Source organism: Miscanthus floridulus, unplaced genomic scaffold (assembly GCF_019320115.1).
Source record: "Miscanthus floridulus cultivar M001 unplaced genomic scaffold, ASM1932011v1 fs_737_2_3, whole genome shotgun sequence".
NCBI classification, from domain to species: domain Eukaryota; kingdom Viridiplantae; phylum Streptophyta; class Magnoliopsida; order Poales; family Poaceae; genus Miscanthus; species Miscanthus floridulus.
In genome coordinates, this window is record NW_027097188.1 from 25446 (window position 1) to 40000 (window position 14555).

General features: G+C 43.5%; 1 protein-coding gene across 1 annotated transcript; it reads left to right on the forward strand.

Annotated features, from left to right (window-relative positions):
- Positions 1-13557: 13557 nt before the first annotated feature.
- Positions 13558-13959, forward strand: LOC136532892 (RING-H2 finger protein ATL64-like; the record flags this gene model as incomplete). The annotated part of the gene is made up of 2 exons (XM_066525474.1): positions 13558-13723; positions 13773-13959. Coding segments are annotated over exons 1-2 (353 nt in total), but the record flags the coding sequence as incomplete, so codon positions are not given.
- Positions 13960-14555: the final 596 nt, after the last annotated feature.

Consider the following 14555-nt stretch of genomic DNA (forward strand, 5'->3'; position numbering starts at 1 on the left):
CGACACGAAAAGGAAAAATAGTGTAACCAAGCTATACCTCGTTGGCCGCGGAACACAACCTATTACACCCACCAATACCTGTACCATATCCCTGCCCGGTCTCCATTTCCTTTCACTATTTTATTATGAGAGTAATAATAATAATCACCTATTGTGAGTAATGACAGGTTACTCACGCTCTTGATAGCCTAAGCATAGCAGCTAGTCGACCTATGCTAGTAGGACTCATATATAGGTTTATCTATGCATGTAGTTTAAATATAAATTCTGTAACGTAAATGCACATCATATATATATATATATATATATATATATATATATATATATATATATATATATATATATATCCAGTGATTATTCAAAATAAGGGTTATGCACCGGGGCTTGCCTTGGGCAGACGGATTATCAGCTATGTCAGTCGTCGGTGGCTCCGAGGCTTTCTCCTATACGAGGACCTCATCTTCGTACTCCTTGATCACCTCTTCGTACTCCTGCTCTCCGGCGGTCACCAACTCCACAAACTCATTCTCTACATGCATGCAATGATGATGCAACACTTAGTATTTTAGCAACAACAACTCTTAAAATAAGAATACACATGCTAAGCTACTAAGCTAGCTCTAATGACTAAGATACTAAGCTAATCATTATCTCTACCAAATAGATTTTAAGCTCACCCTACAACTGCTTAACTTTTATAAACCAATATCATGCTATTATTCCTTTAGCCTTAATGGGTATTTAGCTACCATATTAAGTAGTTTATTCTAGGGCTATAAAAATTACAGTGAGCACATAATAATACAATGAAGCTACTATAAAAATTTTAGGATTTTTGCTATCACCAATCTACCACAAAAATTCCTATAATTATTAATCAAAATAATACTAAGCATCTCAACTATTTTAATGCTCCTTAGCAACCACACAAATAAGTATGAACTAACTATACTAATAGGTAGACAATGTTTTTATGAACCTAACAAAATTAGTTTCATATTTTTTGGATATCTACATTATTTTATATTAATTACCAAAGTTCAGCTCAGAATTAAAATGAAAAGCTATTTCTATTTTCCACGAAAAAGATAAATCAATTTTGGCCCAACGTGGCCCACACGCGAAGACAGCCCGCGGCGGGGAGCCCGCGCGCGCTGACACTCTTGCAAAAACGCACTCGCGTTATCAGACAATAGCGTGAACACTACACGTACTATTTCTATAGACAACGACTTTGCAACGGAACCCTCGTATCTTTTTACCTTCGCACCGAAGAGGTCCCCGAGACGCCCCGCGCTCGCCGGCGCGGCGGACGGTGGCACTAGGCGGTACGCCGGCCACTCGAGGCTTGCACCGACACCACTAAGGAGCCAAACCCCATCTACGACCCTAACTCCTACCCTAAGCGGTGATACGGAGCAACAGGGCGCACTGGAGCGAGCTGCCACTACGCGCGGTCGCCCACGACGGCGCCGTGGTCATCCCGGCGAGCTACAGTGCTAACAGGACAGTAGAGATAAGGGATAAGTACCAAGGGCACATCGCAAACCCAGGCAAAGTGGTGGTTCGGCCGGCGACTACCTGAGCAGGGCTGGCCACGTGCGCGTGACGACGAGCCACGATGGACACGGCCACATCAGCGGTGGTAGGAAGGCGGTAGCGCTCCCACTGGCATGCGCACGGTGGAGAGGGAGCCAAGGTGAGCTAGTGGTGCAGAGAAATTTGCGTGGAGTGAAGTGGTGGATGCTGGCCATGGTACGGGTAGTGACGGGTGTTAATGGCGCGGTGGCCGGGCGAAGCTCCAAAATTGAGGCTCGGCTAAGCCGTAATCAAAGCGGGGTGGGGCGACTGGAGAGGGGACGTGAGGGTGGAGGCGTGGACAAGAGGGATTGATGAGAGGTGACCCCTCGTAGCTACGGTGCCGGTGCGATTCGACGGTGGTAGGGAGACGATAACAGAGAGAGAGAGAGCGAGGGAGTGGTGGGGGAGGGACAGCCAGCGACTCGGCAAGGGTGAGCCTTGGTGAGACGTGGTTGGCGCGACCAGCGTAGCCCGTAGCTAGGCACTAGCCGATAGACACGCACGCTCACGACCGGCGTGGCCCGCGCGCACGCAGTGCCATCAATGGTAAGGCAACGACGATACGGCCACATGCGTGCAGCGTCAAGGCGGGCCAGCGGCGCAGCGCAGCTGCAGGCGCGCAGCGTGGTGATGCGATGGTGGTGGCATCGCGGCGCGGGCATGGAGGCAGCAGTAGCACCCGCGGCAGCCACGGTGGCTAGGGCGGTCGGACATAGAGCAGACCGGTGGCCTAGCGGTGCGGCTAGAGCGGCCAAGCCGCGGCAAGGCTGCGGCGGCCATGGCCAGCCAGCGGGCGGCCACATGCGCGCACACGGCACAACCGCGCGGCGATGCGGGTCGGCCACACGTGGTGACCACGCACACGACACCAGACAGCACAAAGCTGTGACGTGCACGAATTTTTAAGCGCTGATCACTACCAAACCGTTGATCCCAAACCTAAACCGGCTTCACTACACTCAAGATGGCATATAGAACTACTAAATCGAATCATAGCACTACACCACTCCTTAACTTAATCTCTCCAAATAAATTACTAAACATAGTAGCGTCTAGCTGTCCACAGACTTAGAAATTTTCTAAGCGTTTGAGCTAATCTTAATTTTATATTGCATTTCTAAGCTACTGAAAATATTACTTAGCAATATTCTTTTTCAATGGCAAGTATTTTATTGTCATCTACAAAGTTTGCACTTCCAACTTTATTTAAGTATCACACGCATGTTCTATAGTATTTTTGCTTAATAAAAATTGGTTTTAAACCCTAATTGATATGCATGAACCATCGAACCAACTTTTGTTTAGTATTTTTATTGATCATTTTGAGTTATAGAAATTGATCTACACACTTTACCACATGTATTAATAGACAAGTATGATGCTCATGACATGTTTTAGTAGATGATTAACGGAGTAACACCGAGGGTGTTATAACAGGTCTGTGGCCAGCTCATCTCACGGAGCTACGGTGATGTTGTGTATGGGTGGGGTAGGAGTTCGGGGGTTTTCTCGACCTACGTGAGAAGATCTTCTTCTTAAGCCAGAATACCCAAAGCTGTCTAGCCACCGTGGATCGAGTTTTATTTCTCCTTTTTTACAAAAGTTTTGCAGTAACCATCGATTTTTATAGATCTAGCCTTCGGTCGAATTAAGACTTAGGAAAACCAAGTAAAGTCTAGAGACCACTAAGCCTATTACTAGAAAACAGTCACCCATTCTTGGAAAGACTTCCATTACCACTGTCTCTAGCAAACAACATGCCCCCCTTAGTTATGGGTTTGTTGTGCTCCTTTTCAAGACAAACAGATGGATTCAAGCATGTTTGGATTGAAGAATGGCCAAGTTCGGCACCAATGCATCTGGCATGGAATCATTCCTAGGAGGTTCCGATGATGACCGAGGGTGTCGTCCGACCATTTTTCAAGGAACGAATAGCTGACTCCTTTACACTCCGAAGAGCATGCCCTGGTGACGGATGGACCAGTTCTCTCCACCAAACCAAACGTGACATTTAGGTTCGGTTGTAGGTTCGGATGCCTCCGCATGGTTCCGTCCCTTGATCCAAACACGCCATGAATCTTTCATTCTCAGAGTTTGTTAAAAAAGGACCACTTCATTTATGCCACCATCTCTGCTACCTTGTTTATCCTATTCCGTTCAACTTTTGTGAAGATTTTGGAACTCACATTTAGTAGTCAATTGATCTATTTGTTGAACTGTGATAGCTTCTTAACATTTTGGCAGTAATGTTATTATCCCTGTTACGTTCCATTTGAAAAATGGCTCCTTTGACCTCATTTTCAATAAATTAAACATTGTTGCTAACAATCATTCTCTACTTTGGTTACTTGGGTATGTCATCAATTCTTTTCTCCAATACGGTGAAATTAGTTTATTCTTCTTGTGGTGGTCCAAATAAATTCTCGTAATAAAAGGTTATGTGTTCTTTTAGTTCCCATCATCTTTTTTTAGTTTACTCTAATTTTATTGTTCCCTTCCAATTAGAAGATGTGTGTTTTCCACTTTTCCTATGCTTACCATTGGCAATAAGTTGGAAATTTGTGTATTACTAGTATAGTGTCTGTGCTAAGGCCATGGCTTCATTTCATGAATGCATGAAAACAACCAAACAATGATTTTTTTGTATAGTTTAGGTTTTACACAATTTTATATGACATTGTATATAATCCGGAAAACAACAGAAACAGCAGGAAAGAACCAAGTTAATCAACTCGACAAAATCAACATAGCAAGTAACCGGCCATTTGACCACATCAAGCAGTTTGAATGTTGATAGAGCATCAAGATTACTTTAACATGTTGTCTTAGCTCCAGTTGGATATCAAATATCTATAGAGCATAAACGGAATCAATACAGAGTCATATCTATTGACTCACTGATGGTTAAGACAAAATTTATATATACGTTGACTTATGTTAATGGACAGCTATACTCTACTTCTAATTCCGAATCTGATAGTGAAGATGTCGCTGAGCGCCTTGCCACTGTTGATGAAACTTGATGATGACAACCTTGCAGTGAAGACTACCTCAAGTTGCTCAGCAGCAGAACAGCCTCCAGTTGATTCAGTAAAAGTACAAAACAATGCATCTGTGGTGCTGACCAAAATAGTGTGGCCATCAAGACCGATATCACACTTATTAGGTCCTGAAAAAAAAGTTCAAAAATAGTTTGAAGGGTCGACTGTTCATAGTTCAGAAATAGTTTTGACTCAAAAAGTAAAGATGCACAACACTAACAAATTTTTCTATATGAGTTGACAAACTAACATGACTTTTATATCGGAGCTGACATTCTTCTTACTGCAGTAATCATTGATGTAGAAAACACACATATTAGGCAGCATTGATTTCAGTTAGATACCCCGAATTAGGTGTCTTCTTTTTGTAGTTTTGGCACAGTGAATATCATACTGTATGTTCATATTCATAAGGTTGTCATGATATCAATTCATATGCACTGATCATAACTTAAGTACACAAAAATAAATCAAATACAAGGTATGTATTGGTTACTCAGTTAGTACTTGTAACCTGACACTTGCTAAAAGGAACAAAGGATTTCATATGATAGCTGCAAGGCAAGTACTCACTGGCACGTGCTCGACCTCAGGGCTCTGGCAGAAGATCTCAATGTCCCACAGCTTGGAGAAGTAGAAATCTCTTTAGAGCATCTAGTAAGTATTAACCTAAACAAGAAAAAACTAATTTACTACAAAGTATAACAGCCTAACTCATGATTTGAATATTTTCCAATGAGACCAACAAAATGATGCAGACAACAGAGTGTTTCATTGTTCTCGTCAAATTCTAAAGAAACCAAACAACACGGCGTGCAAAAATTTTCCGCACAGTGAGTATGGCATCATCAAACTGCTTCGAATTAGCAAAGGAATCGAGAAATATTAGGATCCTACAAGGCCTTAATACCACTAAAAAACAAATTCTTGCCCAGAAATTGAAGCTACTGCATAGCATGTCCACATGTCAGTATGTCACATCACACAACTAGAATCAACTCTCATCAGCACTGAACATTCAGAGCACGAAACACAAGGGCAGCAAACTGGTTCAATCAATTTTAGGAAAAAAAATCCCCACGCGGGCAGCACAAGGCAAGGGAGAGAAACTAAGTCGTGTCTCACCTTAGTGATCTTGAGCTTGTTGAACACATCCTGCAGGACCTTGTAATTCCAGATCATGTGCATCGGCACGGCATCGGGATGCGCCGCATCCATCAGTTTGCATGCAACCGCGCCCGATGCCGCTTGTAGACCATGAAATCAACGAATGGGTTTTAGGGACTCAAAACTCAGACAGAACCCAACCACTTAGCCCGCATCCTCCCCACAGATTCGTGAAACCTCTGCTGCACCACTAACGCGGTCAACATAGATCGGGAAGGGGGACTCTGGCGGGCACTGCTTATCTCCACCTTGGAGAGGGCGAGCTGCAGCATGGTGCACCCGACGAAGTAGGCGCCGTCCATCATCGAGGCTGACCCACCGATCCGGCCACCGCGGGTTGGCTAGCCCGGCCGGCCGCCGTCCCAGCTGGCCACCATAGTCATGATATGGCTGTTACAGAACATATTTGAAATATTAGAAAACGGAAAGCATAGACATAATATTTTTTTGTCTCTAAGCCACCATAGTCATGCTATGGCTGCAGATAAAAACTTAGGAATTAGCAGACTATTGAATGATTTAGAGTTTTTGATAATATATATTACATATGTAAACTCTCAAGTATAAACTACTGTTAGCCATTGAGGCCTGCTACTAAAGAGCAGAGCTACTGAAAGTCCACTACATATACGCAGGTAAATTAGGTGAAAAACAAACTGACCCATTATTTGTTTGCAACTACAAATGTAGGTCCCCTGCAGGAAAAGAATGGAAATCAACAAAATACAGTTTCAAGATTATAACAATCACAGTCCATATTTAACTACTGTGAAAATTATATTTTGGACTACTTACTTAAGAAAATAACAATTTTAGCTACTAACCTTTGGACCAAGATTCGAAAGCAAAGACTCCAGCATTTCAATACCAACAGCCAACTGAATCATATCTGAATAACAAAAAATGTTGATTACTAACCCAGCAAACTGTTAAAGCTCAAGAAAGAAAAACATGGCAAATAAATAAACCAACCATTGAATGTTGTCTCTGCAGTGATGCTAATTATGAATGTTTAAATTTCCTACTCTAATCAACTTGATTATAACAAAATTCCAATGAGATAGCAATGAGGGTTGTTTTTATTTCACATACTTAGATGAATGATAGAAAACTTTGAATTCATAATATGTTAGTTACTGCAAAAGAAAAACTCACAGGTCAAATTGCTTACCTTGTCAAAAATAGTAAACTTTCACTAGTAGAGAACAGACCTTTGATCCTCGGCCAAAATGGGCTCTAGTCCCGGCATTTTTTGCGCCCGGGACTAGAGATACCTTTAGTCCCGGTTGATGGCTCCAACCCGGACTAAAGGTCCCTCCCAACGGCTACTGCGTCAGATAGAGGTGGCAGGGACCTTTAGTCCCGGTTTGAGCTACCAACCGGGACTAAAGGTAGACTTTTACTCCTGGTTGGTGGCTCCAACCGGGACTAAAGGTCCCTGCCACCTCTGTCTGGCGCAGTAGCCGTTGGGAGGGACCTTTAGTCCCGGTTGGAGCCACCAACCGGGACTAAAGCTCCCCTCTTTATATCTCGGCCGTCTCCTTCCTCCCCAAGCCCGAGCTCATCACATTTTGAAGCTCACTGCACTAGTGTTCTTGCTTCCTCCCTCCATTGTTCCTCCATCCATTCTTCGATTCCTCCATCGATTTCTTCGATTCCTCCATTGATTCTTCAGTTGTAAAGGTTACCAATCTCATACTCACATTTTCACCATTGTCTTATCTCATTTTGTTCACTATATATATATGGTTCTTTATTGTGTTTTTTTCATTTGTAAGCAATTTGAGCTCAAAATCACTTCAAGCTTGCATATTTACATGAACGAAGGTTAAAGTAGCTAGTTGAACTTGCGGACCATGTTCATCTCGGCGAGCATGTTCTCTACCGAGCGGTAACGGACGTCAAGGAGGAGCCTTGATTCTATGAGGGAGAGCGGCAACGGTCGTGGAAGACCGTGTTCCCTTCCTCGTAGAATCGGAGCTCTTCCGTGGCCAAGTACGGTGTCGTCCAATGGAGAAATGCTCGCCGAGATGATCACATAAGCAAGGTCAACTAGTACGGATGGTCTGCTCCACTGCTTCGCCGCTGCTTGCTGGCTGCTACTGCGCTGAGGAAAGAAAGCAGAAGGTGGCGAAGAGAGAGAGAGAGAGAATGAAAACGAGTTAGGGTTTTCCTCGGGCGTGAGCGGCGTCGCGGTTTTATTCTCAGCGAAAAGCGCGCGTGGCCGTCGGATCGGCGCGGATGGCCGAGATCGAACGGGCCAGCGTCGTGGCCTAGGCGGGCGAGCGGGCGCGCGGAGCTTTGCCGGCCCAGGCCCAGGTTGCGGCCTAGGTGCGGCCTGCGCGCGCGTGAAGAGGTGAGCCGAGCCGGCTTTTGCTGGTTTTGGGCCGAAACAGTAAAGAATGAGCCCGTTTTCGTTTTTTCTTTTTCCATAAAATTGAAAAATAGAAATTGGCTCAAAAGAAAATAGAAAAGAGGATTTTCCTGTGGGTAAAATTCATCAAATTGAATTATTTTCCGCTGCGTATTTAAAGATGTTATTTTTATTATTAAATTTGAACCAACTGGAGAATTTAATTTTGAAAAATAGATATATTTTAATTGATTATAATATTATTATTATTCTGACCAACGTTGATTAATGGCAATATTATGATGTTTTGTCTTGCATCAATTCTATTTTCTACCCAACGGTGATATAGAATTAATGTAGAGAACAATTGTATGTTTTAATTTTGACCAACGTTGAACTAAGGCATGCAATTGTTATTATTATTATTTATGTTCTCACACTATTTGAATTGTGTTTTCAGGCGGATATAACTTGATGAGTTGTATCAAAGAAATCCCCACTCTAAAAGGTGATAACTACATTGAGTTGAAGAAAAAGATCGACCTGGCTTTTATCCTCGTTGAGGTGGACTAGGTAGTCACCACACCGTGTCCTACAGAGCCTGTGGGACCGGTGTGGGAGACAAACGAGGCTGATGCCGCTTGGGCAACCAGAGAGGGATTTTACATCCCAAAGAATGTCCTATGACCTTGAGCATAGAAAGTGGGTCACTGCCAATAAAAAGTGTTTGGCAGTGATAAAGAACACGATTGAGCCTGCTATTGTGGACTCAATCCCAGAGTGTGACATCGTCACTAAGTATCTCGAAAGAATAAAGAGTCAGTTCACTGGCACTTCAAAGACGTATGCTACCCAGCTGATAAAGCAGCTGGTGACACAGAGATACTCAGGTAATGGTGGCATAAGATAGCACATATTGAGGATGAACTATTTGACATCCAAGCTAAAACCAATGGATCTGGCTCTCAAGAATGAGTTCCTTATCTATCTGGTTTTTGCTTCCTTGTCAAAAGAGTTTGACACTTTTGTTGTCAACTATAACATACAGCCCGAGAAATGGGACATGAAGAGGCTCATGGCTATGTGTGTGCAAGAGGAGGAGAGAATGAAAGCTGCCAATGGTGACACTATTAATTATCTGAAAGATAATAAGAAAAAGAATAATAATGCTAACTCCTTTTCAAAGTCAAAGGGAAAAGGTCCCATGCTGCATCAGCCTCAGCAAAATAAGTTCACAGTGGATAAAGATCAATGTCTCCACTGTAAGAAGACGGGACATTATAAGAAAGATTGTCCCGATTACCTAAAGATGATTATGGCAAAGAAAAGTGAGAACATTATTACGTTCCTAAATAAATCCCTGTATATACAGTATTTGAAATCTACTTGGTGGATTGACTTAGGTGCAACTATTTATGTTGCTAATTTTTTACAGGGATTCTGTTCGATGAGGACTACGCAAAGAAGCGAAAGACATGTTAAAGTCGCAAATGGAGTCCAAACAGAAGTTGAAGCTGTTGGCGATCTTTCTCTAGAGCTTGCTGATGGTTTCAAACTCATACTTAGCGATGTTCTTTATGTTCCCTCCCTATAGAGGAATTTGATTTGTGTTTCATGTTTGGACAACGATGGTTATGATTGCCATTTTGGAAATGGCAAATGTAAGATAACATATAATGATGCATGTGTTGGTCTTGCTATCTTACAGAATGAGCTTTATTTGTTATCACTACGTGATGATGTGAATGTTGTATGCGATGATGGGAACGTTGCGTGCGACAATGTGAATGTATCCTCGTCTGCGGATGTAAACAGAAAACGAAAGAGAGCTCATAATGCGTTGTTGAAATTATGGCACTGTCATTTAGGCCATATTTAGAGGGGGAGAATAGAAAGACTAGTTAAGAATGATATTCTTTCTCCATTAGAGCTCTCAGATTTAGAACAATGCAGAGATTGTATAAAAGGAAAGTATGTAAAGAAAATTAAGAAAGATGTCAAATGAAGCACATGAATTCTACAGATTATTCACACAGACATTTGTGGTCCATTTCCTATAAAGAGTGTGGATGGTTATGATTCATTCATAACATTCACAGATGATTACTCTCGTTATGGCTATATTTATCCAATCAAAGAAAGAACAGAAGCATTTGATAAATTTAAGATATTTAAGGCAGAAGTTAAAAACCAACACAACTTAAAGATTAAGATAGTCAGGTTCGATCATGGAGGGGAGTACTACTATCGGCATACCCCATATGACCAAGTTGCTAGACCTTTTGCAAGGTTTTTACAGGAGAATGGCATAGTAGCCCAGTATTCAACACCGAGCGAACCTCAATAGAATGGAGTAGCTGAAAGACACAATCGTACCCTGATAGATATGGTGCGCAGTATGATAAGTTACACCACCTTACCATAGAGCCTATGGATGGAGGCGTTAAAAACTATCATTCATATTCTTAATAGAGTACCAAGTAAATCGGTGCCCAAAACACTATATGAGTTATGGACAGGAAGAGTACCCTCACTTAACCACTTGCGTGTGTGGGGGAGCCCTGCTGAGGCTAAAGTATTTAACCCGAATATTGGGAAGCTAGATCCCAAAATAGTGAGTTGTCATTTCATTGGCTACCTAGAAAAGTCAAAAGGTTTTTATTTCTACTGTCCAGATAGACATACAAAGTTTATAGGAATGAGACAGGCTGTCTTCCTAGAGGATGAAATGATGAGGGAGAGCATGGTAGCTCAAGAAATTGACCTTGAAGAGAAGTAGGTGTATGCGCCTACTCCGATGATTCATGAGCCATTTTTCTCACTACTTGCTGTCGCTGCACCGACAGTGAAAGATACTGTGGTGCCAGCACCTATTGTTATCCCGCCTGTGGCAACAATGAATAATGATGAGGGACCTATTCTTCAGAATCCTATAGAACCTATTGTCACAAATGAGGGGGGCAACAACAGCCTCAAACAGAAGAAGTGCCAAATGAGGAGGCCCCTAGAAGGTCTCAAAGAGTTAGAAAATCAGCTATTCCTGCTGATTATAAAGTGTACAACACTGAGGAATTTCAAATGGAGGATGATTCCACCTCATTTGAAGAAGCCATGAGAAGTGATCATTCATCAAAGTGGCTTAAGGCCATGGAAGATGAAATGAAATCAATGAATGCCAATAAAGTTTAGGATTTAGAGATAATTCCTAAAGGAGCCAAAACAGTAGACTGTAAATGAGTCTACAAGACAAAGCTTGACTCTCAAGGGAATATAGAGAGATATAAAGCCCGACTTATGGCAAAAGGCTTTACGCAAAGAGAAGGGATTGATTACAATGAGACATTTTCTCCAGTCTCATATAAGGATTCCTTTAGAATCATAATGGCATTAGTGACACATTACGATCTAGAATTACATCAGATGGATGTAAAGACGGCATTTCTCAACTGGAGACTTGGAGGAGAATGTTTACATGGACACAACCGAAAGGTTTTGTCATGGAAGAAAAAGAACGAATGGGATGCCGCCTAAAGAAATCTATTTATGGATTAAAACAAGCTTGAAGACAGTGGTACTTGAAGTTTGATCAGACAATAAAGAATTTTGGGTTTAAAGAGAATGTTGAGGATAATTGTGTCTATACAAAGTTTAAGAATGGGAAGTTTATCTTCCTTGTCCTGTATGTGGATGATCTCTTACTTGCTAGTAGTGATGTCAGTCTACTACTAGAGACAAAGAAGTTTTTGTCCTCAAAGTTTGATATGAAAGATCTTGGTGAAGCTTCGTTCGTTCTAGGGATCAAGATTCACCGAGATAGAAGTAAAGGGGTATTAGGACTATCATAAAAGACATACATAGAGAAAATCTTAAAGAAATTCAGTATGCACAAATATAGTTCCTCACCTGCTCCTATAGTTAAGAGCGACAGATATGGGGATTTACAATACCCTAGGAACCAATATGAGATCGATCAAATGAAAGTGGTTCCATACGCTTATGTTGTCAGAAGCTTGCAATATGCTCAAGTATGCACGCGCCCTGACTTGGCATTTGTTATCGAGTTACTTGGCAGATTTCAGAGCAATCCTGGAATAGAACACTGGAAATTGGTAAAGAAAGTCTTGCGCTATTTGCAAGAAACGAAAGGCCTCATGATGACCTATAGGAGATTTGATTCACTCCATATAGTGGGGTATTCAGATTCTGATTATGCGGGAGATGATAGAAAATCCACGTCTGTATATGTATTCACTCTCGTAGGGGGAGCTATTTTATGGAAAAGCTCAAAACAAACCGTCACTATATCGTCTACAATATATGCCGAGTTTGTAGCGTGTTATGAGGCAACGGGGCAGGTGAACTGGTTAAAGAAGTTCATACCCAGTTTGAAGGTGGTTGACGACATCTATAGACCACTAAAGTTATACTGCGATAATAATCCAGTAGTACAGTATGCTCACAACAATAAGTCAAGTGATGCTGCCAAACACATTGACATAAAGTATTATGTTATAAAAGATAAAGTCCAGGATCAAGTCATAAGTCTTGAGTATATAAGTACAGTAAAGATGCTCGCGGATCCGCTTACAAAAGCCTTACCACCCAACATGTTCAGAGAACATGTAGCCGACATGGGTTTAAGGGAAAGCCTATAATTCCTGGACAAAAGAAGGCCCAAAGATAACTATCTATTTTAGAACAGTGTAGTGTGTTGTAGCTGCTAAATCTATCGACAATGGACCATGACGATGAGACATGCTCTATGCGCTAATCTGTAATGGAATGAACAAAAGTAAAGAATATGAAAGTGAAAGATGAAAAGAGATCAAGTGGGAGATTGTTAGATTGGTCTCTAACCTAACTGGACCCAACAGCCCAGTTGGCCCTTTGATTTGCGTCTTGATTGGGGGCGCCCAGCCCACCATGGCTGGAGGGCCCCTGTCACTCTGCGCTATAAAAAGAGGTGGGGCCGGTGGCTCTAATCATGAGGTTGACCTGAACCGACCTCCCCACCGACAAAACCCTAAAACCCGATCTAAGTGAGGGGTGCAGCTAGTGATGGAAAGTCCCTTCACCGCTGCACTGCGCCGCCGTCGATCTTCACCGACCATCGCTGCCCGTGCGCAGACGTCTCCAACAAACCCGATGGCGGCCACCGAACCCTCCCCCTCCTCGGTGTTAGGTTCAGCAACATCTCTCTATCTCTCTCTAGTCCGTTCTATATGTATTAGGATCTACTGCTTTCACCTTTTATACCGAATAGAACAGTCAAAGGCTAGGATCTATGATCCCTAGTGTTACAACAGTTCTACACGGGGATCTACATGCGCACGCATCGTGTAGCGGCACCGACACACGCGCCGACGCAAACCACCAGACGTACAACAAAGAATCCATTCGCCGGCCGGCCGCGCCATGGCAATCGTCGGCGCCGTAACCATAGCCACCTGCGACGGCAGGGCTGTGCTGTCACTAGCATCATCGGAGTCGTCGGCGTCCGACGAGGCCCGCAGCAGCGGCGCCACGACGGCAGCGGGCGCAGGTTCACCGTTGCCGGCGGCGCCGTCCGACGAGTGCGCAGGTGTGCCTGTTCAAGCTGCCACCGGCAGGAGCCGGCTCCCAACCGGCAGTACGGGCGCTGCCGGCGTGCGGCCACACGTTCCACGCGGAGTGCATCGGAAGGTGGCTGCCGCTGCGCCCTGAGTGCCTTCTCTGCCGCCGCCCCGTGCCGCTCACCGTCGCCGACGCCGGAGGACAGCAGCCGGCCACGGCGACGGCGGCGCCTGCGTGGGCGTGGCCGGCGACCACGACGGGAGGGTGGTGTGGACGCGTAGCCCGTCCGCCTCAGCCAGGCAGTAACTAACTAATCCGTTCGGTTAAAGGCCTTTTGGATTAGTTTCGGCAGAATTTGTTTGTGGTTTGCACATTCGGGTTTCATTTATGTGTTCTGCTTCTGCATGAAAATTTGTGAGCAAATTGCCAAGGCCAAAACAGAGAGTTAATTAAGAACACTGGATTCGTGTACGTGTTTCAGAGCCTGTTTGGAAGAATTGCGAAGTTATATACAACCGGAATCTTGAAGGTTGCCGTGTGCCCACGGCACATGGCCAAATCCTAAAAAACCCTCGCAAAGACTTTGCCGAGTGTTACACTCGGTAAATGGCACTCGACGTACACAAAGTCGGCAACCGTTTCTTCGCCGAGTGTTTTTTTATCGGGCATTCGGCAAAGACTTTGCCGAGTGTTAAAACCGACACTCGGCAAAAAAAAGCAACGTGACGGCGAGAAGACGTTCATGGCGCGTTTGCTGAGTGTCTAACGGCATAAGCACTCGGCAAATATGTCTTGTTTGCCGAGTGTCGACTGGAAAAAAAACTCAGCAAACAATGCTTTTTGCGAAAATAAAAAAAACC